Source organism: Strongylocentrotus purpuratus, unplaced genomic scaffold, assembly GCF_000002235.5.
Source record: "Strongylocentrotus purpuratus isolate Spur 01 unplaced genomic scaffold, Spur_5.0 spur5_scaffold_9, whole genome shotgun sequence".
Lineage (NCBI taxonomy): Eukaryota > Metazoa > Echinodermata > Echinoidea > Camarodonta > Strongylocentrotidae > Strongylocentrotus > Strongylocentrotus purpuratus.
Genome location: NW_022145615.1, coordinates 216,147 through 240,923, shown reverse-complemented (window position 1 = coordinate 240,923; position 24,777 = coordinate 216,147). Strand labels below are relative to the sequence as shown.

General features: G+C 35.7%; 1 protein-coding gene across 2 annotated transcripts in view; it reads right to left on the bottom strand.

Moving 5' to 3' along the window:
* Positions 1-24,777, bottom strand: part of LOC574811 (ras-specific guanine nucleotide-releasing factor 2) — a 77,499-nt gene that overhangs the window by 31,760 nt on the left and 20,962 nt on the right. For both annotated transcript variants that reach the window (XM_011681667.2, XM_030976575.1), the window contains exons 3-8: positions 19,988-20,097; positions 18,022-18,169; positions 16,534-16,629; positions 15,863-16,116; positions 12,508-12,587; positions 9,008-9,201 (exon numbers count right to left, since the gene is read on the bottom strand). In XM_011681667.2, the coding sequence (XP_011679969.2) occupies positions 9,008-9,201; positions 12,508-12,587; positions 15,863-16,116; positions 16,534-16,629; positions 18,022-18,169; positions 19,988-20,097 (882 nt within the window). The remainder of the gene's footprint in view (positions 1-9,007; positions 9,202-12,507; positions 12,588-15,862; positions 16,117-16,533; positions 16,630-18,021; positions 18,170-19,987; positions 20,098-24,777) is intronic.

Genomic DNA, 24,777 nt, shown 5'->3' with positions numbered 1-24,777 from the left:
TTGTCGCTGTTGAAATCGAGTCTAAAGTGATGAAATTGTAAATAATAAACTATTTATGTTGTATAGCGCCCTCTCAAGGTCAACATATTAATTTAGCTATAAAACAATGTGATTTGAATAAAATCGACCGATTTGCTATTACTGTTTGGAATATATATATCAGATCTGCATATTCTGAGATTTTTATGGTCGCAGCTACCATCGTCTGGCCGTAGGCGCTATTTCAAATTTATCAACATTTACCGGGAGCACCGGTAAATGTTTATATTCAATTTTTCTCGAAAGCAGAAGAGTTTTAGTGGCTTAAATTTTTAGTGCGTATAATACATCCATAGGGGCATCCAAATATATAAATTTTGTAAAGAATCACTATCCAGCCAATTTTCAAAATTTACCAAAACTTTGTAATACCTTTAATCTATTTTACAATAGTTGATGCAACCATAATGGAACATTATGCTTCTCGATACTGAGGATGTGAAATTTCAGCACAAGTGTATTTGGTTTCAAAATTTTATAGCAGTTCGTTAAAGAAACATTTCGATGCTCACTTGTATAATAAATCTCTATGACAAGCTCATTTTTATCACGACAGTTAAACCTTTTTACTTTTTGATACTAAAGATTGTTGAAGAATTGCCTAATTGACTGCTCGGATGTTTTTTACCTTTCTCCGAAACCTCTTGGTTTTTTGCTCATGATTATAGCGCATTATTCTATTTGTCACTGTATGTATTAATAAGCAAATACATATCTGCACAACGAACGTCTTTATGATTATGATGTCCTCGTTTCGTTGTATGTTATAAATTCAATATCATGACGAGAAGTGCGTCAAAAATATCTTAACATCGAAATGATTTCTGGTCATGTTTAACTATTTTAATTGAAGCCTTTTTACTTGATCTAATACTTTTATGAGAATGACATAGTCCGCAATAAACTTGACAAACATTATCATCCATACTATATGTCGTAGTTTATAACAATAATTACTCATGAACCTCACACTACAAGGACCACATTCATCCAGATTCTGAGATTGCTCATTCTCACGAAGCTTGGTGTACGCGAAGATATCGGGAAAGAAAGCGGTCTGTAATACCAGACACGCAAGTGGGGTATTTCGGTCCCCGTTCACCGAAAAGTGAGATTCTCCATTTGAAAGTCGGGTAAGGTCGACAAATATAGCCTCTGTTAAAGGAGTTACTCCGCCACCAAATTTATTCGCATAGACGAAATAAACTCGAACGCGTTTAGAAAAATGGTGTAGGCCTAGGCCTATAAGGAAAGGCCGGGAAAACATACATTTTGTTGGTTTGACCGTTAAATATTTTTGAGGGCCTTTAGAAAGATAATAATTAGCTGAGTAATTAGGGCATTACAAGACATCGAAGGACTTAATCTATTTTACAATAGTTGATGCAACCATAATGGAACATTATGCTTCTCGATACTGAGGATGTGAAATTTCAGCACAAGTGTATTTGGTTTCAAAATTTTATAGCAGTTCGTTAAAGAAACATTTCGATGCTCACTTGTATAATAAATCTCTATGACAAGCTCATTTTTATCACGACAATAAAACCTTTTCACTTTTTGATACTAAAGATTGTTGAAGAATTGCCTAATTGACTGCTCGGATGTTTTTTACCTTTCTCCGAAACCTCTTGGTTTTTTGCTCATGATTATAGCGCATTATTCTATTTGTCACTGTATGTATTAATAAGCAAATACATATCTGCACAACGAACGTCTTTATGATTATGATGTCCTCGTTTCGTTGTATGTTATAAATTCAATATCATGACGAGAAGTGCGTCAAAAATATCTTAACATCGAAATGGTTTCTGGTCATGTTTAACTATTTTAATTGAAGCCTTTTTACTTGATCTAATACTTTTATGAGAATGACATAGTCCGCAATAAACTTGACAAACATTATCATCCATACTATATGTCGTAGTTTATAACAATAATTACTCATGAACCTCACACTACAAGGACCACATTCATCCAGATTCTGAGATTGCTCATTCTCACGAAGCTTGGTGTACGCGAAGATATCGGGAAAGAAAGCGGTCTGTAATACCAGACACGCAAGTGGGGTATTTCGGTCCCCGTTCACCGAAAAGTGAGATTCTCCATTTGAAAGTCGGGTAAGGTCGACAAATATAGCCTCTGTTAAAGGCGTTACTCCACCACCCAATTCGGAACAGCTTGCCACATGCAGTATCGTGAATGCGCCCGGCACTCTGAGCGGCCGTTTTTCAGTGTATTTTCTTTTAGTGTTCATAAAAATTCGCCGTGTCGTTTGATCAAAGAGGTACTGGGCAAGCTTGCCTATTAATGATTTTGGTTCAATACATAAGCCATCTAACCTTTATGTTTTAAGGTAATGATTATATTTATGCAGAAAAACTAAAATACTTGTGACAGTGCGATTATTTCAAGTCGCCCTTTTTAGGTTATTATGCAGCAGCATGACCAATCAAAGTTTGGTCCAGTTAACGCTTGTTGGTTGGTGGTTTTTTTAAAGTTTATTTGTCCAATTAACTTCTTTATCTTCTCAATGTTTCCTTTCCATCTTTCCTTTCCATCTTTCCTCATGTTTTTCACTATTATCACCTTTGTTCTATATACCTTTCGGCTGATATTATTCTTTATTTTTCTCCTTCTTTCAACATCTCTTTTCTAATTTTCATTATATATTTCTTTATTTTCTCCTAATTTTATCTTCTTTAGCCATCTTTCCTTATGCCCTTCTTTATTTTCTCCGTCTTTCTAATTTTCATCTTTCCTTATGTACTCCTCTATTTTCACCTTGTTTTATTCTCTCTGTCTTTTCTCATGTATTTCTTTATGTCTAACCTTCATTATCTTCTGTTTCCATCTTTCCTTATGTTATTCTTTATTTTCTCCTAATTTTATCTTTTTCATCTTTCCTTATGTATTCCTCTATTTTCACCTTGTTTTATTCTCTCTATCTTTTCTCATGTATTTCTTTTTTTCTAACCTTCTTTATCTTCTGTTTCCATCTTTCCTTATGCTATTCTTTATTTTCTCTTCCTTCTTTCCCTCCATTTCCATCTTTCCTTATTATCACCCGTCTTTCCCTATTTTATCCTCCCTTTATATTTTCCTTCTGCATTTTTCCATTGCCAAGCACATCAATGTTCTCTTCTATACGTAAAAGAAACTTAAATAGCTAGTACTTGCTAAAAAAAACAATATGAAGTGAGACTTTAGACACACTGAATCCAGGCCTATTATAAATATAGGTGTAGGGTCTGCGATGAGAAGACTATGAATCTGGACTGGATATCAGATACCAGCTGGTAATCCCTTTATCAGTAACTAGGCTATGATTGACCGCTGTCTCTCTCCCCATGGACCCTACTGGTAATCCCTTTATCAGTGGTCAGTGCTCCTATCAGATTATGGTAGCTCCAGGAAAAGTGGTGAACTGGTGAGCAGAGCTCAAATGAGATGTTTTCCTAATGCCATACCCTATGAACCTTACCTTATAGACACAATCTCAACCCAGGTCCTAAATCTTCTAAAACAAAGTCTAAAGAACATGTTCCAGGGCAACGTCAGATCACTCTTGTGCTAATTATAAATGTGTATAATCTTTTTTTTTTGTATTATATGCCAACCATTGCTGGATTTTCTTATTCTTCTTCTGTTAATATTCAAAGGACTATGCAGCTTACCACAAAGATCTCTAGAAAGATACAGTTGTGTATGCAGGTACACTAAACACTGGGCTAACACCCAACTCTTTGGGAAAAGTGTAGCGTATTAACGTTCATAGGGTGTGGCTCTCCTACACATGGGGCCTCCACTTAACACTCTATCGAGGAACAGAGTGTTCCTCCCGAGTACCCAAGCCTGCTTCGTGAACAAAGGGGAGGGGCATGCATCACATACAACACAATAACAATTGTTTTTGCATTTTTTGGTCTGCTCAGCATGGGAATCAAACCCAATTAAGCTCGGCATGACAAAGGGCATGAGAGTCAGGTGATGATCCTATATTGCACCAAACTACCTCAAATGTCATCCGTTTCTAATAACACCCTCTAAATACATGCATCAATACACTCAATCAATGCCAACATTCAGATTCAGATTCACATCTTTCAAATGTCTCTGTAGAGACTACCAGCAATATTCATGTTTTCAGTCAAGTTTGAGTTAAAGTTACACAATCCACATGACAGTTTAATGCTATGAATTACTCTCAAATATTTTGACAACTACAGCTATATGTAATCTGGAGGTGCTAAACGACCTGCTGGTTCCTTCTTAGCCATTGTGTGGAATATCATGGTATGTCAGATTTATATTGTGAGACAACTCATATTCCGGCATTCAGTGTCCTTTTCATGCAGAGATCCCTTCTAAAGTTTCTCATTACTCAGAAGAAGGGTAGCATATTTCTAAATGTAGACACTGCCATATCCTCATTTTATTATTATTCTCAAGTACCTAATGCAGATCATTACAAGGCAAAAACATCCATGCCCACTCTGACTCTGTCATCTTTCTATATCTGTGGGCTCTTCTTACAAAATAATGAGACGTACCCAACCCAAGAATAATAAAACTTGAGTTCGCCCATGAGACTAAAGTGCTTGTTATAACACTGTCATCTTCTTTAATTCAAAGCATAATAATTATATATTAGTTTAAAATCAATCCTAGTACCTCATACAATTTTGATGTGATTCACAACACCCGGAATGCAACCAATTTTGGACTAGCATTATGTCACGAACAAAGATGGGTAAACTAGCTTTTTCTAATGAAGGCGCAGCATTGTGGAACCAACTCCCTTTTTGTGTTAGACTTAGACAGGCCCAATCAAAACATTCATTTGCAAATCTATCTTGGAGAACATTGCGTTTGTGATTATTTTTATTTCATTTTTTGGTACTAAGTGTCAAAAATTAGTGAGAGTGGCTCCTATTAATGTATTCCACTCTCATGAAAATTTGTCCTTTCCCTTGTATGTAAAAGTTTATTCCTGATGTGTATATGCCTATATTATTATTGATCCATTTGATAGGGTAAGCATAAAGTCATATTGTATTAGCTGGACAAATATTGCTTTGTTGTATATTATCGGGTTATATAATAACTATAAACAAAACAAACAAATAACCCTGATATATATAAAATCATGTAGACGTCTTTTAACTCTGTTTGTTATTTCATGTATTTGTAACTATTTTTTGTCTACAGGGCCTCTCAGAAAGACAGTATTTATACTGAGAGAGTTACCCTGTCTAAATAAAACAAATAAATAAATTTTTAAAAAATCTGTAATCATGGGAAAAACAGATTGAAGATGTTTTGATACAGTGTATAACCTTTACATAAAACATTGACAAGCAATCCTGCATAAGGAAAACAAATAATATTCTGGAATGGTTCAATTTCTTGATCATAAATATCTTCACAGCTGAGCAGAAATATCACGCAAGAACCTCTAAAACATTTTCTGTTGCTAAAGCTTTCATACGTTTGACAAGATCCATGTCGAAGCTATACACTACAGCTCATTTAGCTTTTATAGTAATACAGTCTTAAAGATTATCATCACCATCTTTATTATTAACCTCATAATAATCATCATCATAATTACTGACAATAAAAGACCAGTGACTTCCTGTATGAAACTCTCTGATTAGTTCTACTCCAAAATAAACTGCAAGTCATAAATACATGATGCTGATGAAGTCAATCTTGACTTTGATATTTGTGGTCATGCAGTGTCTACAAAAAGTCCAGTATTCAGTATTGCATCAATTCACTTCTTTTTCTAACATCTTTGCAGTTCAATATAGTTGTTTCAATAGTATCACTGTCTTTGCCTGGTACAGCACAAAAATGGCTTGTATCTACATTGCCTATGATAACTATCTGAATAAAGATGTCACAGTAGACAGATGCAATGCATGCATGCATGCACAGGCAGCTGTAGATACATTTTCTTGAAGACATGCTTGACATGGGGAAACACAGACTATACAAATCTCTATAGGTCATCATCAATTCACTTCAGTCAATTCACTTCAAGCTAGAACGAAATATCTAGAGCGTTCAGTGACCCCTGGCCGAGTTTATATGTAATCTGATATAGACTGAGGGCAAAGATAGCCTCAATCGAGAGGGAAATAGAGAAATAGAGAGAGAGAGAGAGAGAGAGAGAGAGGGAGAGGAAGAGAGAGAGAGAGAGAGAGAGAGAGAGTGGGAGAGAGAGAGAGAGTGGGAGAAAGAGAGAGAGAGAGAGAGAGAGAGATTTTGCTCTGCAGGAATCTGATCACTGATGGGTTATAAGATACCCTCAATCATTTGCACACATATAGTTGCATGCACTGGAAAGATTAATTGACATATCATTTTGGAGACAAGATATGCTAAGCTCCTGAAATTCTCAAAGCTAAACAACTTTCATGGCCACAAATAACACTTCAATTCCATTTCCTCTCTTACAAGTCAGTATACAGAGCATCCAGAGGAGCATATACTAGCTGATTTGGGTATTTAATTTCTGCATACAAACAATGATAGAAATGCAGGGTTTCAATTAGATTTGCTTATCTTAATATGATTTTGTTTGTACCCTGGTTTTACCCTGGTTTTAGCCATGCTGCTCCAAGGCACTTGAACTTTATGCTACAAATATGCTACGAATATGCATATACAAATATATACTACATGTAGTACAAACATCAAAACTATCTAAACAAATATAACAAACAGTGCAGTATAAGATTTTAAATATTGTATTGTATCATCACTCTAAAATGTTGATAGATGCTGTTGGAGCTTACAGCAGATGTTCAAATATGCCAGTGCTCATACTAACATAAAGACAAAAGACCGCCTTTGTAGGTAAAGTTTTAGGGTTTGGCCTACATGTTGACTAACATGGGAAATAATGAAACCCGCCTCACAATAGATCCACCTGCTGGTCAATTAATATTTGTTTGGGTGTAAACACAAGTAATTATGAAACCATTCAAGTTACATGCAAACATATTAGTTTCTGTTCGGAAGGGATAACAATATGGAACTGAATAGTGTATTTACTATGACCCCATTAAATAAATACATCTTTATGAACAATACTGCAAGGTAGCTGATTCTGCCACTGGATAAGAAATTTGCAGTACAAAATATAGGCTCATATGCAATTATCTAGTATATAACCTACATCTATGAAGAAAGATTTTGTCTATATCTGTATTTATTTAAATAAGAAAATATAAGACTACCAGCAATATGCATGTACATATATTCTGGAAATTATTTTGATGCAAACAATTTAATGGATAATTGATGTATTCATGAAACAGATATCTATTTTCAAGGTGAATATATATTTCACAGAGCCTTGATTAGCTGAAGAAAAATGGGTACTTAGTATACTTAGCACAAATATCATAATAGTTGATTGACACTTCAACATAGGCAATTGAATTCTCAGAACAGCTAATAACATATCCTTTCCTGATTCTATAATAACCCAGTGTTGAAAGTGAATAATCCCTGCATGGTGCATGCTTAAATGGACTTATCGTAACTAAGAGTTGTAACTGTGAATTCAGTATCAAGTTAACCACCCATTACATGCACTGCTTGTAGTTTTCATATGCTTGGATAAGTGCAGCTGCAATTCATTGTGAATAGTCAACTTCACATATATTTACGAGGAAGAGATGAGACAAGAAAAGGTTTCATAATACAAGGTGTCTCTTGGACTCTCAATAAAGTGCATATATACACTAATCTTGGTGCCTTCATCTAACTCATTTCTTTGACATTTACTCCAGTTGTACAGTAAAACGCTGAATAACTTTATTTCATATCCTTCTTAACTTAAGTTGGTTGTACATACTCAAATATTTGAACACATTGTCACATTGCTGTAAATGTTCTGGAATTTCTTTACCAAAGATATGCCTTCTAAAAATGTAAGGTTATATTTTCATTCAATTTTAATCAAGAGACATTACAATGTATCTATCTGTTAAGTGAAGCTGTGACAAGTATTACACAATGCAATATAAAAAATAGCCATACAGTGTGGAGGAATATTTAATTTATAATTCAATATATGTTGCAAGCTCATTTTCCTTTTGACATGTTCTTTTCAAGGAACTGCATCATTATTAAAAATGCATTAAAATTAGTGTTAGTTTTTCAGTTCTTTCAGCAAATACATTTGTATAATTCATTTTTATATTCATTATGCAAAAATCCATTTGTATGTGTAAGAAATAATGCCTCAAAAACATAGTACCAAAGAACACTGATTGAGTAAAGAAAAGAAAAAAGTTTTTGGAGTATGTTTGTAGTCCCAAATACCCATATCTTGATGGTTTGTTTTTACTTTAGTGCTAAGAAAGCATGTGAATACTAGTAAGTAAGCAACCAGGGAACTGATGCAAATACATAAAGTCCTCTCTGAGGGACTCAGTATTGAGGATTCATGCCTTAAATAGGAACAGTAGCACATCAACTTACTACTGAACCAAGGACCTCCTGTTATGAGACCACTGCTCTACCACTGAGCCACTTTTCTCTCACTGTAAATGATTTCCCACAAGGTTGGGCTAATTTGTTACCATTTTGATGACTTCAAAATAACACAATATGCCATCATTCATATTAATAATAATAATAATAATAATAATACATGAGATTTATATAGCGCCATTATCCATTTTAATTAAATGCTCAAGGCGCTTCAAAATATTAGGGAACACATTACATCATGACAAAGAATTGTGTACATTTACACAAGAAAGAAAATGCAAAAATGAAAGAATGAATGTCTGTCTTTAAAACGCAAAATTAAACAAATGGGATTTAAGGTTCCTCTTAAAAGATGTTGAAGAGTCGGAGACTATTCTCAATAACTTCCATACAGATTCTTACATGATTCAATCACCTCACAATAGCTCAAATGTTAAGAGAGTTTTGATCTTACCTGATGCATAGGGTAGGTCAGGAATGTCTCCAGAGACCTTGATTCACAAACTGGTTTAGTCTCATATTGTTTGAGTAGCATATTAAAGGCAGGATTCTGCTTGCATTCAGCTAACACCTGTAGACTGTAATGATGATTCCTCACATACTCATTGTAGATACTCAGCATAGGAAGCAGCATATCAAACAAATCACCTGATGGGAGTCAGAGACAATAATATCATCAGCTTCATAACATTAAATGTGTGTGATACGGGAAAGAAAAAAAAAAGAGACTGCATGATCATAAGATCTAAAAATTACTTTAATTTTTTCCTGATAAATAACAGCTCAGAGAGTGTCACTTTTAGTGTTAAGTAAATTAAACCAATGGCTGTAAATCATATCTATGATATTTTCAACTGTTTTTAAACAGTTTTCAAAAAATCATGGATTTGCATGCAAAAAAGATGCTTACAATTGTGAATATACTTTCACTTTTGTCAACAATTATTTATATGTAAATATATTTGATCACATACACCAGGCACTCTTTCCTCATATTTTATACATGTGATTCATTACTGGTATTGTATATACCTATCGGATGTGCCAAAGGACCAATACTGCTTTATACAACAATGAATTTATAAATGTACTTTAAAAACACATGAATGGGTATGATTTAGTTGTTTAATTCATGAGGAATTAAATAAGAATGAATGCCCAATCTGTAGGATTCTTTCCAGAGCTTTCTTACATGTCTAAACCATGGTTTATTACTACCACAACAAGATAAGAGGTTTAATTTTAATCTTCATATAACAAAACATACAGGCAATTGTCCATCTGTAAATATTCACAAATATCTAAATAAAAAGAGGAGGGATTTATATTGAAGGTTTGAAAAACTATGTGGCTAGATAATACATCTGAATACAATGCATTGAGAGTTGATATTATTTGCGAGAAAAAATAAAATCAGACAGTTCAATTTGGATATTAAAAATAAGAACTGACAAAGTACATAAACCTGACAGAGATAGAGACTATGACATATCCTACGTGGCTTGCTAATTATCTTGAAACGCATTCGTCTGCAAGTGTTTCAGAAGAAGCGCGGGAGAGTGTTTGAAGACAAGCAAGACTACATAATGGGCATTCTATGCATCCAGGGTTCATGGAGCGCTGCCTGGCTGCCTGGCTGGCTGGCTGGCTGGCCCATTTATCATAGCTATGCATGCAACATGAGATGTACTACGTCCTTTAGATGACCCCCTAGCATACTCAACGTGTATGGACCTATCTGATCTGGTGGTAGCTACATTATATTACACTAGGCACAGTCTTACACCCAATGCAGATGGTCATGGATGTTTTACCCTCCAATTATTACAACAATTTAAAAATAAAGTATACTCATTTATGCTGAATAAAAATCTGTGCACATTGTAGTGAATTCATGTTACATTCAGTTCATAGGCGTGCTGTCTTAGGGCACGCATTGGAGAAGACAAACTTCATTATCAATGAAACGTCTTATCTTTTTTGTGTTGAAATTTTTCACTTCTGGTAAATCTGATATGCATATTTTCTTCTCTATCAGAGATGTGTGGAAAAATATTGCGATTAACCCCCTAGCTGGGAGAATATACCTTTATTTATAGATATTTTCTTAATGTAATAATGCATGTACCAGGAGAAAAAAAAATTGTTTCAACATCTTGTTTTAAACCACTTTTACCAGAAAGGGGTGTTATATACTTTCATCACTCCCGTACTTTAATCAGCACTCCATTGTTTACCCTATTGTATTAAATAACGCATAATAAGTGGGGTTTTAAATTTCAAAGATATTTCATCCTGATCTATTATTAGATCTATTAATACGGAGCATAAACGTACAGTAATAAGTTACCATTTTAGAAAGATCAATGGACTTTCTTGCAAGCTCACAGGTACATGTACTACATAGTATCTAGAGTAAATGGTTGCTATAGACAAGTTGCCTTGACAAAGAGATGCCCTAATAGGTTTGACTGATGTAAAATCAATAGCTTCATCAGAGAAATATAATACATATGTGTACACAGGTTCTAGGGTAAGTGGCTGCTGCAGATAAATGGTCTTTAGAGAGAGGTAATCACTGAAACAAATTTGAATTACAGTTTTTACATCACAGAAAATACACGTAATTACAAAAACCTGTCATATTCTATAATAAAGCAAACATATGGTCATTATAGACAGGTTTTCTTCCCCCAGAGATAACTAGTTAGAACAATAATTTAGCTCAAGATTATAACAATTTGGTCTTTCTCTGGATTCTAGCTTAAGAACATTATTATATCTAGGAAAATATTGGCCACTCTAAAAAGCTTAACTTGGCTATAACTGGTAAGGCGAGGCGTCAAAAATATCGATACCAGCAGGCTGCCGCCTCACGTATTGGCGCATCGAGGCTGCAATTACGGCCGAAGCCTGGCTGGGGCAATTATTTTTCACTTATTAGCCCAGCCGGCTTGCGCCAGGCTGGGATCTGAGGCTCGGTTTCCATTCGAAAGGCGGCAGCCGGCGCATGCTTTTGTTCGGAGACCATTATGATGACATCATGAGTTAATTGAGGGTCCTACCGCCAGCGGTAGCCGGCTGAGCTAATTTAAAAAATGCAGCCAGGACGCACAAGTGCAGTTAGCTGCCGCTGGCTGGTATATTTATTTTTGACGCCTCGCCTAAAAAGGGTTGTTTTACATCAGAGGAAGAAAAGATGGGTGGCCTTTCTAGAAAGGTTCTAGTTAACAAATATTTGCTTTTTGGTAATAGTAGCCATTAGAGACAGGTAGTCTTCAGCATATGAGGGGAAGATTAGAAAGTTTCAATCTGTGAAATGTATTAATCTTGGTGTAAACAAGTAACAACGGTATGGTCTTCATAGACAGATGATTCTTATTACAAAACAAGAGGAGTTAGAACAATAGATTTACTTCTAAGAAGGCAAGACAGTTGACCTTTCTAGACAGGCTTAGCCATGATAAATACCACTTTTGGGAGAAATGGTATGTCCACTATAGACAGGATGTCTTGGTAGAGATGTAACATGTTCAATAGTTGTTAGAAAAATAGTTTCACATCTGGGGAAGATAGTATAGGTAACCTTTCTAAAGAGGTTCTATATTAACTATCTAATATGTAATGACTGTGAATCAGTACACGTGACCACTATAGACAGGTCCTCTCCATAGATGTGTAACATGTTTGCTAGTAGTTAAATGTAGATCAACAGTTCCACATCAGGGGAAGATAAAAGATATGCCCTTTCTACACAGTTTATGGCTACTTTTAGAAAATCTGAACAAGTAGCCACTATAGAAAGCTGGCGTTAATAAAGATATGGCTATGATTTCATGTTTGACTGCAGTTACAAACAACAGTTTCACATAAGACGAAGATTGCATGGTCACAAAATAATGACAACCTATCTTTTTCAATCTGAAATATTTTTGATATCATGTTTTGACTCACCAAGGACCAATTTGGGCCAGTGTTCCATCCTGGCGCTTAGTCCCTTGTAGAAGATTTGATGCAAGAAGAATATTGTTTCACTGTGATAGATAAACAAAACAAAGAATACAGAGATGATGTTGGTATACTGTTTATCTAGGAGAAAAAGCTTATGATGATTTGTAATTACTATTTGTGAGGTCTAGTTGTCCCATGCTATTCCATTTTGCAGCAATTAAAAAAGGCACTATGAGAATTACCATTAAGCCTAAGATCCAGACTTCAGTAACATTAATTGATACAATATTATAATTTAGAAGTGCAAGGACATGTTTAACATAATTTTGTACTAGTCTCTGATATTCAACACTTTCATTACATCTTGATTATGAGTACAAATCATGATTAATTTCTTCATTAGAAGCTGCTTTTTGTTACTCATGCAACATATAGATTGTTGATTACCAAGAAATTTAAGATGTATTCAAGAATTTTTGAGGAATTGTATAAGGGGAAAAGGGATGCATGGAATTATATTTCACAAATGAATATATTGAAATAGATTCATGTAGAGGCCTTTGCACACTGTAACTGGACTATAATAATCTGACTCACTTTCATGAAACAGTGTAACACCAGAAACAAGGCAGAACAAAACTAGGACAAAAATTCCTTAGACTTTAAAAATCAAGAAAAAAAGAAAAAAAAAAGATCTTCCATAATGCCTCTTACTTATTATATAAAATGAATGAAATGAAACATGGCAATATAACTGTATACAGAAAAAAAAGGACCTAATACTGTGAACCTGGAATAGTACACATTGAGCAGTATACATGTAATACAAGTTATCAATCATGTCATGCAGATCAGCGTAACCTAGTTTACAACAGATGTGGGTATGCAATTCAACACAAAGTACACAATAGCATAATATGTGAAGGCAACCTGATCAGTATAATCTTGTTGATATAGTACAAGTAATCATGTTTCCTTGAGATATTAATTATGATATACCGGAATATTCTTATACTTTTAATAGTATTAGTTATGCTTGTACATGTTAGAACTCGAAAATAGATTTAGAATACCTTTTTTCCCAAAGGAGCACCACACAAAATTGTATCTAAAAACTTACAGGAGAATCAAAAGAAATTTGCCCATCAGTAAATTACTGATATGGAAATTTGGAATTTCACATGATGCAAATCACCCAAGAGAAAAGAGAGAGATATTAAGAAAGATACCATGATAGAAATAGAAAGGCAAAAAGAGAAGGAGAAGAAAAAAAAGCATAGTGCGATTGACAGCAGGGATAGATGCAAGAAGAGAGAGAGAGAGAGAGAGGGAGAGAGAAGGGGGGAGGGGTGGTGGAAATAAATGACAGCAAAAGCAGAAAAAAGGAAGGCAATGATAGGGATAATAATGGACAGAAAGCCAAGCAAGATATAATGACTGACTAAAATAAAGAGAGAGGTAGATAAAGAGGTAGATAGAGAGATAGAGATAGATAGAGACAGTGAGAGAGACGGAGAGAAAGACAGACAGAGAGAGAGATAGATAGATAGAGACAGTGAGAGAGACGGAGAGAAAGACAGAGAGAGAGATAGATAGCGAGATAGAGATAGATAGAGACAGTGAGAGAGACAGAGAGAAAGACAGAGAGAGAGAGATAAATAGAGAGATAGATAGATAGAGATAGATAGAGTGAGAGAGACAGACAGAGATATATATATATAGAGAGAGAGGGGGGGGGGGGGGTGGACATAAATTACAGCAAAAGCAAAAAAAGGAAGACAATGACAGGGATAGTAATGGACAGAAAGCCAAGCAAGATATAATGACTGACTAAAATAAAGAGATAGAGATAGATAGAGAGAGTGAAAGAGACGGAGAGAAAGACAGAGAGAGAGAGAGAGATAGAGATAGAGAAAGAGTGAGAGAGATGGAGAAAGAGAGACAGACAGACAGAGAGAGCCAGGGAGGAAAGGGAAAACAATTCCCAAACCTGTTATCTTATGGCTACTCCAGCAAGAATGATATCAAAGGGGGAACCGTTTACTACATCTAGCAGACGGTTGCAAGCTGATTTCCTCTTTTCTTGATGGGAAATTTATGCATTACCCATAAATTTTAATATTTGCTAGCATGCCCCGGGTACCAGGCAAGCTAATTCGCTTCTTCTCTTTTTCGAAGTTGCTCCTACACACATGAGTTATGTATGAGAGGAAATATTCACGGTATTACAACGATACAGGTTTTATATACACTGCCTTTACTCTGTTCCTCTACTCTTTTTCTCTTTTTCATAAATTCTCTTATCCTGCCACCTTTATGAAGTTGGAATATTCATAAATCTCTCCCAGGATCAACTCGCAGGAAGTGCCTACTCCCGATGGGAATGGATATCTCTCCTTTTCTCTCTCTTCCAAGGAAAGAGATGTTCTAAATGTGCTGTATTTAATGTTTCTTGCATTTCATCCGTGCCTAAAGGAGACACGAGTCTACCCATATCTTGATATAGAAAATTGTGTCCATGAGAACAAATCAACATATCCCTAGGGTTCTTTTTTTGCCGTCCTTGATTTTTAAATCCGGAAGCATCAGCTTTCTCCTGTGTTTACAATGTCTTGCGTCCGGAAATTGCATGCAGAATTATCTACAATTTTCTAGCATACATCTTATTTTTGTAACCCAGCTACGATTATTTTGATTTCAAACTTTTCTATCAATCATTTAGAGATGTTTCAACTTCCTTTGTGCATTTTTGCATTAAAAATATCCTCAAGTTTCATCATCATGAATATGTTTGTATAAAGGTCCCATCCAATTGGAAAGATATTTACTGGGAATTAAACAAGAAATTTAGGGGAGGTTTTGAGACACAAAACTTTAAAAAATTGTAAATAACAGCCATTTTACATCAGGAAACCTTCAAATACAAACATTCAACTTTGTATGAGTTGTGGTTCAAGCCATGGGCGTCAATCCTTACGTAATACCTATTGTTCAGGGGGGGGATGAATGAATAGATCACCCCCCCCCTGAACAATAGGTATCAATTACAGATTTACGGCCATGGTTCAAGCAAACATCTAGGTCTATAAGTTATAGCTTTTATGCATCTGATCTTCTTCATACACAAATAAGGTCAATGATGCCTTTTAGGTACCAACATGCTAATCACATAAACCTTTGAAATGATCAAATCAGAAGTTTGCCAAGAATAGCTTGACCTTGAATACAAGAACAAGTTCGAATAATTCATATAATTTACTGTAATACAGCATCGGATTGACTGTGATTAAAGGTGCTCGGTTTTGGCACTTGTTATTATTAATATCACATTCAATAAAATAGAAACTCTGATTCTTACCTGTTGAGAAAGATTGAGTTGACGTCCTCATGGGAAATGAGTGGTTTCTTGGCACTGGCAGCCATCTTGAGAGGGCGCAGAAAGCACGAGACAAGCGTGGAAAGTTGCTCAACATACTCTCGTTCACCTTCTATCATACCGAAGACAATACTGTTGCGCTTGCGCATGCTCTCTGCATGTGGAGATCTAATGTAGTCCTGAACGATGGCCTTCCAGCGGCGTCGGCACAGCCAGCCTCGTATGAAGCTTTGCACCTTTCATTGAAAAAATGGCACATAATGAAATGGTAAACCCAAAGAAATTTTACATCTATGATTTCTATATCAAATTGAGCGGTAGAGGTATAGGAACCGGCCAAAGTTATTCCATCTTTACTATGCATGAATTATTGAAGGAAGAGAAAAACCAAACATAAGACAAAGGCTTCTAAAGATAGAAAAACTATAATTACTAGTTTGAAAGTTGCTGTATTAGCTGAAATTAATGTAAAATCAAAGCCAGTATTAATGGAGGTACAAACTTTTATTAAAAGAAAGCGATTTGAAGAATAAAAGGTTTAAATTCAAAATCATCATATCTTCCAATTACCCCAACCCCAGCCCTCTTACTTTTATGCTGCATGATAAAGCATCAGTTGTCCATCCCAAAGGAAGATGATAGGAGAGACTTACTCTCTTGATCTTTTTGATATCCTCAGCCTCATCATCTTCCGGAGCTCCTTTTATTGAACCAGACATCTTCCTTTCTCTCCTTTGCAACAGGTTTAGCTGATATAGCAACATACAATATGGTATAGTGACATTTCAATTCACTGTTGTTGTTAGTGTGAGGGTACAGTTATAAATCTGTAGCTTTAGCACAGAGTATTATACTGATAATATATTTATCACATGCTTAGAGCCAATAGATCACAAAGTCATAATGAAACAAGTGGTTTTAGTGCTTTTTAAAGTGACAAAGAATTCATCATTCATATACCTGTTGCTTTGAATCTAATGAATATAAATATGATATGACATGTAAAATTACATTTTATTTTTAACTAGAAAGTTTTCTCTTCTCATGTACATGTATTCATTTTGTCACTTTCATCCCTAGAAGATAAAGTACAGTATAATGCGAAACCATCTCGCAATATATTGTTGCTCAGTACAATGTTTAAAAACTCGTACATCAATTTATTATATAAATCAAAAGTAAAACCTGACTGAAACCATGCTTCATATATTCTTTGGGTAGCTAAAGTGGTTTAGGCCAAAAATCTTTAGTGATTTTGTGAATTCAAAGTTCATATTTTGACATATCTATCAAAAAATAATATGAAAGGTGCCTTGTGCTAGTAAATATGCCACTGTACTGTAGATCACATTTGCATTTGCCACTCTCCACCCACATCTAGTGAATGGTTACCTGGCAGCAATATAAAACATTACATGTACAAAAAGACACATAGCAATGACAGAGAAGGTGGTATATAATTATTGTTCTTAGATTCTAACTTAGCTTTCTTGAATTTTGTAGCCTTGAACAAAACAGGCAGCATAATAATAGAACTGCTCCATCTATCTCCTTCTATTTCTTGCTCTTGCCACCCCCTCTAGCTCTCTGCCCTCTCTCTCTTCCTCCCCCTCTCTCTCTCTCTCTCTCTCTCTCTCTCTCTTTCTCCCCATCTCTCTCTCTCTCTCTCTTTCTCCTACCTCTGGCTATCCTTGTCTAATTCTCTTTCTGGTTTCTTTCTGCTCCTCGCTTGCTTACTCTCCCTATATATCTGTACTCCCCTCCCTCTCTTTTCACATACACATACCCCCCACTCTCTCTCTCTCTCTCTCTCTCTCTATATATATATATCTCTCTTCCTCCCCATCTCACCCTCTCTCTCTCTCTCTCTCTCTCTCTCCTACCTCTGGCTGTCCTTGTCTATTTCTCTTTCTGGTTTCTTTCTCCTCCTCTCGTGCTTACTCTCCCTATATCTCTGTACTCCCCCTCTCTCTCTCTCTCCTCCAATCATTATCATCCCTTTCCCCTGCATCTTTTTCCCAATACAAGCAACACTTATAAAAAAGCCACTTTAAAATAATGATGATCATGATTATTAATCTATACTTTAGGGCCTTTTCCAATAAAATTGAATGAATAAGATCAATGAAAAAATGTCTTACTTCTGTTTTGAGTTTGGCCACTTCTGCTGTGAGTTCCTGGCATTGCTGACGAAGACCAAACTTTGCTATCTTCTCACTATCATGGATCTGTAGAAGATGAAGATACTTCTGCTCCAGTTCCTCCTTTTGGAGCAGAATGGCATTGAAGCTGTGGAGATTAACATTGGATCAGGGAGAAGGGTGGGGACGGGTTAAATGGAAAATACAAAAAGAGGGATTAAAAATGATAGGAAGATGAATCGAGAGAGAATGAGAGAAAGAGAAAGAGGGACAAAGAGAAAGAGATATTGAGAGAGAGAGAGAGAGGAGATATTTAGAGAGTGAGAGGGAGAGAGAGAGAGAGAGAGAAAGAGAGAGTGAGTGAGAGAGAGAGAGGGGGATAGGGGTGGATAAATGGAAGGAAAGTAGTCAAAATAAATAAACATATACATATATATGTAGAGGTACAATGGTACAATAAAACAATATTTAATAAACAATTAAAACTTATATTGACTCTCTCTTTCTCCCCCTCTTTTACTCTCTCTTTTCCTAAATCTTTTATCTGACCCCTCGTATCACTCTAGGTCTGTTTTGTTCATTGTTTGTTCTATTCTCCAATTCGTACAGCAAACAGGAGTTAGAAAATGAATTAAGGTAAAATAAAAAGGCCAGCAGAGTTTCAGAAGATAGAAAGAACCAAAGTAATAGATATGCACAGAATATACACATGGAGGAATAGATAATGATAGAATTACAGAAACGTACACAAAGAGACAAATATTGATAAAGAAGAGAAAATCTATCCAGTTTTCCCATTATGTGCTGCATCGGAATGGACTAGAAAAGGAAGTAGAAATGAAAATGCCTGTTGAGTTCCAGAAAAGCATTGACTTGTAGCACTATTCATAGATTGTATTAGTGAGATGAATAGAAAGCAGTCTTACAAGATAAAGGAATGGAGAAACTTACAAGGAATCACAACTATATAGGAGTGCATTGAGAAGGTAATGAAGCAGTGTAAGCCATGGGAATGAGATGCACAAAAGATGGCCAAAACCTTACATGCATACAATACTCAGAGTAGAGATGAGTGAGGAGAGCTAGGAGAGGAAGAGCTAGGGAAGTCTCTTTAAATATCACATTGCATCTTGATGGAGGGGCTCCCATGAGAAGCATGGCAGTATTACTTCGTTGGTTATCAAGGGGTCCTAGCTCACAACGTACATACATGCATGCAGCCAAGGATCGAGAGAATCAAATGCCACTTGCTACATTGTATTTGATGGAGATTGTAAATAGGGAATCAAGCAGTCTGCCTGCCTGCCTGCCTGCACTAGACGGGTGCTGAGGAAAACCAGGACGGGTCATCAGGAAACCTAAACTATGAACAGAGTGCCAAGCTTAGGTTATGGCTCTCCTTCTTCATCATTTTTCCTTTCCATATGTAGCTGTGTTTGTCTGTTTTTCTGTCCGTCTGTAAATCTCGCGATCTCTTTTTACCTCCTGACTTAGTCTCTTCTATCTCTTTTGCCTTTAATTTTTTCTCCTAATTCTTTTCCCTTGGCTTAATCTCTTTTTAAAACCTCTTTTCATCACATTAACACAACGCTTGTTGAACATTGTACATGGTTACAACCTGCAAATTGATTTGACCTATGAACAAGTTTATACAAATACAAGAACGCCCAACTTTGAGAAAGATTGAAAAAATGAATCACCAAAATGGCAAATGAAATTTATTGTAAATGACATTGTATCTCCTCTTTTTAGCACTTTTGAGTCATGTGTAATAGTTTAAGAAGGTGTGGTCAGATTTTCCCTCATATAAATGAAGAACACACGGTAAACCAGTCTCTACTGATTCTGATTCTGATTCTGATGGACAAATAAGCGAAGCTTCCAGTCTCTACACCCAAGTATACAAGACTCAACATATGCTTCGAGGGATTATGGTAGTTGAGAGTGTTTTGATCTCATGACTTACTTGCAGTGTTTGATAGCATCAACCCATGCATTGACTTCACCCTCTGTATCACAGCGTAGATCATACTGCCTCTGACTATCATGACGGTAGTGAATAGAAAAGTACCAGAACTGAAAGAAATAGAATACAGCCATCATTAACAAAAATAAAAACATTATTGAATACTCTTCCATGTATTTCTCTGATTTTGAAGAATGTTATGACAGAGTTCAAGCAGGAAGTAAGCATTGGAGAATATTTCAATTTGCCTTGACTTTATCTGTCAGTGGATTATTTCACCTAACATTTCAATATATTTGACATGAAAAATTAACTTCACTTTAAAGAGTTCTATATATTAACAATTTCCTACATATTTTATAATAATTAACTTGTGCAAGTGTTATATTTGTTTTAATAGTTTCTGTGGAACTGAAACTGTTAATTGTATTCTGGTTTCAATTTACTGATAAATGTGTTACATTGCACGCGAAACTAATTAACTGCTTAATTTATGCAAGCTGATAGCAGAGGCACTTAGAATTCATTAGGGATGCAATTAACTACATGTAGCACCTTAATAGGGAAGAATTAATTGAGCACTCTGCTCTATATCTTGCTGGTGTATGAGGTTTATGCAATTAATCAGTAAATCATCCTGATACCTCATCATTTGTCTAACTTCCTTTCCTAATATTTAGGTATACATGTAGTTTGAAAAGAGATCAATCATTTTGTAATGATGTAAAAATGTTTGGAGAAGATGTTATTGAAGAAATATAATAAATAATATAGAACTTCTAGGGAATGCTTGTAATCTATGATTGGGCAAGCTTTACACAGCAAGTGCTGAGCCATAATTTGACATGATATTCCAAATTTAAGCATTCCAAATTTAAGCATTCTGAAAACATAGACTTATTCAGAGCAAAAAGTAGAATTGAATTTGTTTAAATTTGTATCAAGATATCCATCAACATGTAATGAAAATACATAGGAACATGGTACTTGTTAGGAATGACACTAAGTGAAGAGGAGGGAGTAGGGTGAATTTTTCAGGCTCATTCTTTCAGCACTACATTTCACACACAGTTGTTATTTTCACTGAATTACGCAAAATTGCATTTTTGTTTACATGAAAGACTTGTATCTTATAAGAGGCCTAATATTTCATGAAAATGCAAGAATACAGGAGCTGGGATATGATAAATGACCAAGGTTTTTGATAACCATTTGTTCTTGAGATTATAATCATGGTAACATGATATTACTTTCTTTGTCTTCAAATGCAAATGCCATCATGAGTGACATTTAAAACAGTGATGGTAGGCCAGAGCAAGGTAAGTTTACTCTAGCAATGATGTAATGGCATTGCTTGGTCAATGCTCATGTGTACAGACCAAACAAAACGGAAAGCAACAATTGGTGGATGCAAGAGGAAATGAGATAGATATAGAGATAGAGAGAGAGAGAAAGAAAAAGGGACAGACAAACAGACAGAGAGAGGAGGTCAATAACTAGAGAGAGAGAGAGAGAGAGAGAGAGTGAGGAGGTATAAGAGGTGGAGAGCTAGAGAGAGAAGAGAAAGAGATTGAAAGGGAGAATGTGAGAAGAGAAACATTGAGAAATAAACAGGTAGTGGGAGTGGAGAGAGACAATATAGTACTAGAAAAAAGACAAAGAGATTAAAAGTATTGTGGTAAGGAGTAACAGATTTTTATCATTATTGAGAGAATATTGAGCAAAAATGGAAGGGTGGAAGAGAGAGGGAGGGAGGGAGAATGAAAGATGCAAAGAAAGGGAGAAGGAAAACAGAGAGACAGATATGAAGAAAGAGTGACAGAAGAACTGAAAGAGGAGCAAAAGAGAATGTTTGGAAAAGAATATGTATAGTTTAGAGAGAGTAAGAGAGAGAGAGAGAGGAGGGAGGAGAGAGAGAGGGGGAGGAGAGAGAGAGAGGGGGAGGAGAGAGAGAGAGAGAGAGAGAGCGAGAGAAAGAGGGGGAGAGGGGGAGGAGAGAGAGAGATAGAGATAGAGAGAGAGAGAAAGAAAGAGAGAGGAAAGAACATGATAGTGTCAGAAGGATAATAAACATTGCTTAAATCACGCATGAATCACTAGAACAGAAGTAAATGTACATTTACCAACATTCACTATGAAACATATCCTTCCTATTCAAAATGTCCCAAAAAGGAATCAGGTGACAATCATTTAAGAGAAAAACATCCCCCTTTTTTTTTTTACTCCACATACAGGTCAGCACAACAAGGCCTCATGCCTTAAGCTCTTGTCTATGTGCCTTTTATGTATATATGCATCCTGTCTAGGGAATTGTGTGTTAAGGGAAAAACGGAATACTACATGTTCACCAAAGTTTAAAATGTAAAATCTGTTACATAAAAATACAGGAAAATAATACATATGATCTACCCACACACTGGTCATGGAGAGAGGAAAGAGGTGACTTTACCTTTAAACAGGAAGTATGGAATGAAGATCTGTTCTTAAAATTTCAACATTGAGCACCGAATACTAAATTCTAATACTTCCACATCTTCATAAGATTAAGTTCTCACAAAATTATTTTCTTCAATATTCTTGAAATTTTTCATCACAAATGAAAAAAGATTATCTTTCCCATCCAATATATTTAATGTGACGAGCAAGTATCTCAAGAAAATTGATGCGGTTTTCATGAATTGTTCCTTTGCCAGTTTATAAAGATAAAGATGATTGAACTCAGTTGAAAAGAAAAATAACAATAAAAATAAGTGATGCAAGTTTTAGAATTCTTAAATTTGATGGCTTAAAAACATACTCTTTCAAAAATCCCATATTGGGTTTCAAGAAAATAATTTGTAAAATGACAACCATCCTGACACAATAACATATTAAATTATAACTACAAAAATTAACAAATATAAATGAAAATTCAAGAATCCCACAATGAATAAAAAGCACTATGTAAAATATGATAATGGGACATTATTTCATGTTCTCTCCCTCTCTTTTCAGCTCTATAGTAGTACCAGTTTTTCAAATTGATTCTTCATATTCCTTAAAACATAGTTTCCTTGCCTTGGTCTGATCTTCTACATAGTAGTCGTTGTCGGGGCAGGCTAAGAGGCTCAATACTATCCCCGGGAGGGGTACTGCAGCAGCCAGCGCTAGCAACAGCCAGCTTAAATGCAAGGGGCCCTTGTAACCGGAAGCCGTCAGCAAATGCATGCATTGGTCTTCCCTTGAGCACTCATCTATATGCACATATTAAGCAGATCTAGCTGAATACAGAAGGAGTCAGCCCGGGTCACAGAGGTCACTCTGGGCACCATAAGGGATCAACAAGGAGCAAGGATGATCAAGGGACAGACAGACAGACAGAGAGAGAGAGACAGACAGACAAACAGACAGAGGGAGGGAGGGAGAGAGAGGGAGAGAGACAGACAGACAGACAGAGAGAGAGAGAGAGAGAGAGAGAGAGAGAGGAATGGGGAGAAGAGATGTCCCAGATATTTTTTCCTCTTTACCCTGGTAATGTATTTTAATCAGATTGTTGCCGGATGTGCCAATTACATTTTAACTCGCTTTTAGGTTGCAGGTAATGGAAACGACTGTGCTGTATAAAATCCAGGCAAGAGAACTGACTATCTATCTCTCTCTTTTATTTCTCTTGTTGTGATTTCTTCTGGCATTATTTATGAGCAATATGCATTGCTCCAGTTGGCAAGAAAATGCATATTACACACATGGTATGGCAATTGTGATATGGTGTACACTTCGTACAAGGCTGGTGGTATTTAATACTATCCTAAATGGCCATTGCCGGTCTATTGTGTATAATACCATTTGTGACAAAATTAGACCTTATCTTTGGGGACAAGAAAAATATATTAAAATGTCTCTAACTTGTATTCATTCAACATGTAATATTGTTTTTACATCACCTTTAGCCATCATCAAAGAAGTATCAAAATGCTAAAAATCCACAAAGGCACTAACTCAATGTTTACATTTTAGAGCATGGGTTTGTTTCCTTCTGGTCATCAACATACAAAATAAGGATTACCATATCATATAACATCATCATCATATTCCTTTTAGGGATTTTTTATTTAAAATAAAAAGGAATTCACCCCCCCCCCCCCCCCCCCCCCTTCAAATGAATTTACTGAGATGAAAATAAAAACATTGTTTATCAGATTTATCAGACCACATCCGTAAGGAATTTTGCCTTGAAAGAATGATCAAAATAAGAATAAATATTTTATATCCTTATAAATTCTCTCTTTATCAATGTTTCTAATGCACCATGCATTTTGCCTACAATTTTATCTGCTTACAGTTTGACCAGAAAATTATAATTTCCTCATGTATAATCATTACCCATTTGAATAAATAGAGCAAATGAATTAATTTCTGTTCTGATAAGTATGTATTGGTATTAATAAACAAACATTGTTTCATGTACAATCACGTTCGAGTCCTCCCAGGCCCCCTTTCTCTCTCCGTTGAATATTGATCTCGTGTGAGTGCTAAACCCAGGAGGTTTTCTGATTGCTGACAAATTTAGATCAATTTATGGAAGCAATGGCACAGAATTAGAAAACGAGGAGTCAGAAATAGAAAATAAATGCAAGGCAAATCAAATCAGGGGTGCTGCCAGAGCGCCTGGACGGAAATGACGCTGATAGAGGAACCAAGGGCATGAGAGCTAGCTAGTGTGTTATCATACTGAATGAATTCTTAAAGGCCCATTGGACTGAGTTTTAAATGGTTTCCATTGTGGAATGTCTGTGGTCAAACTCTAATTG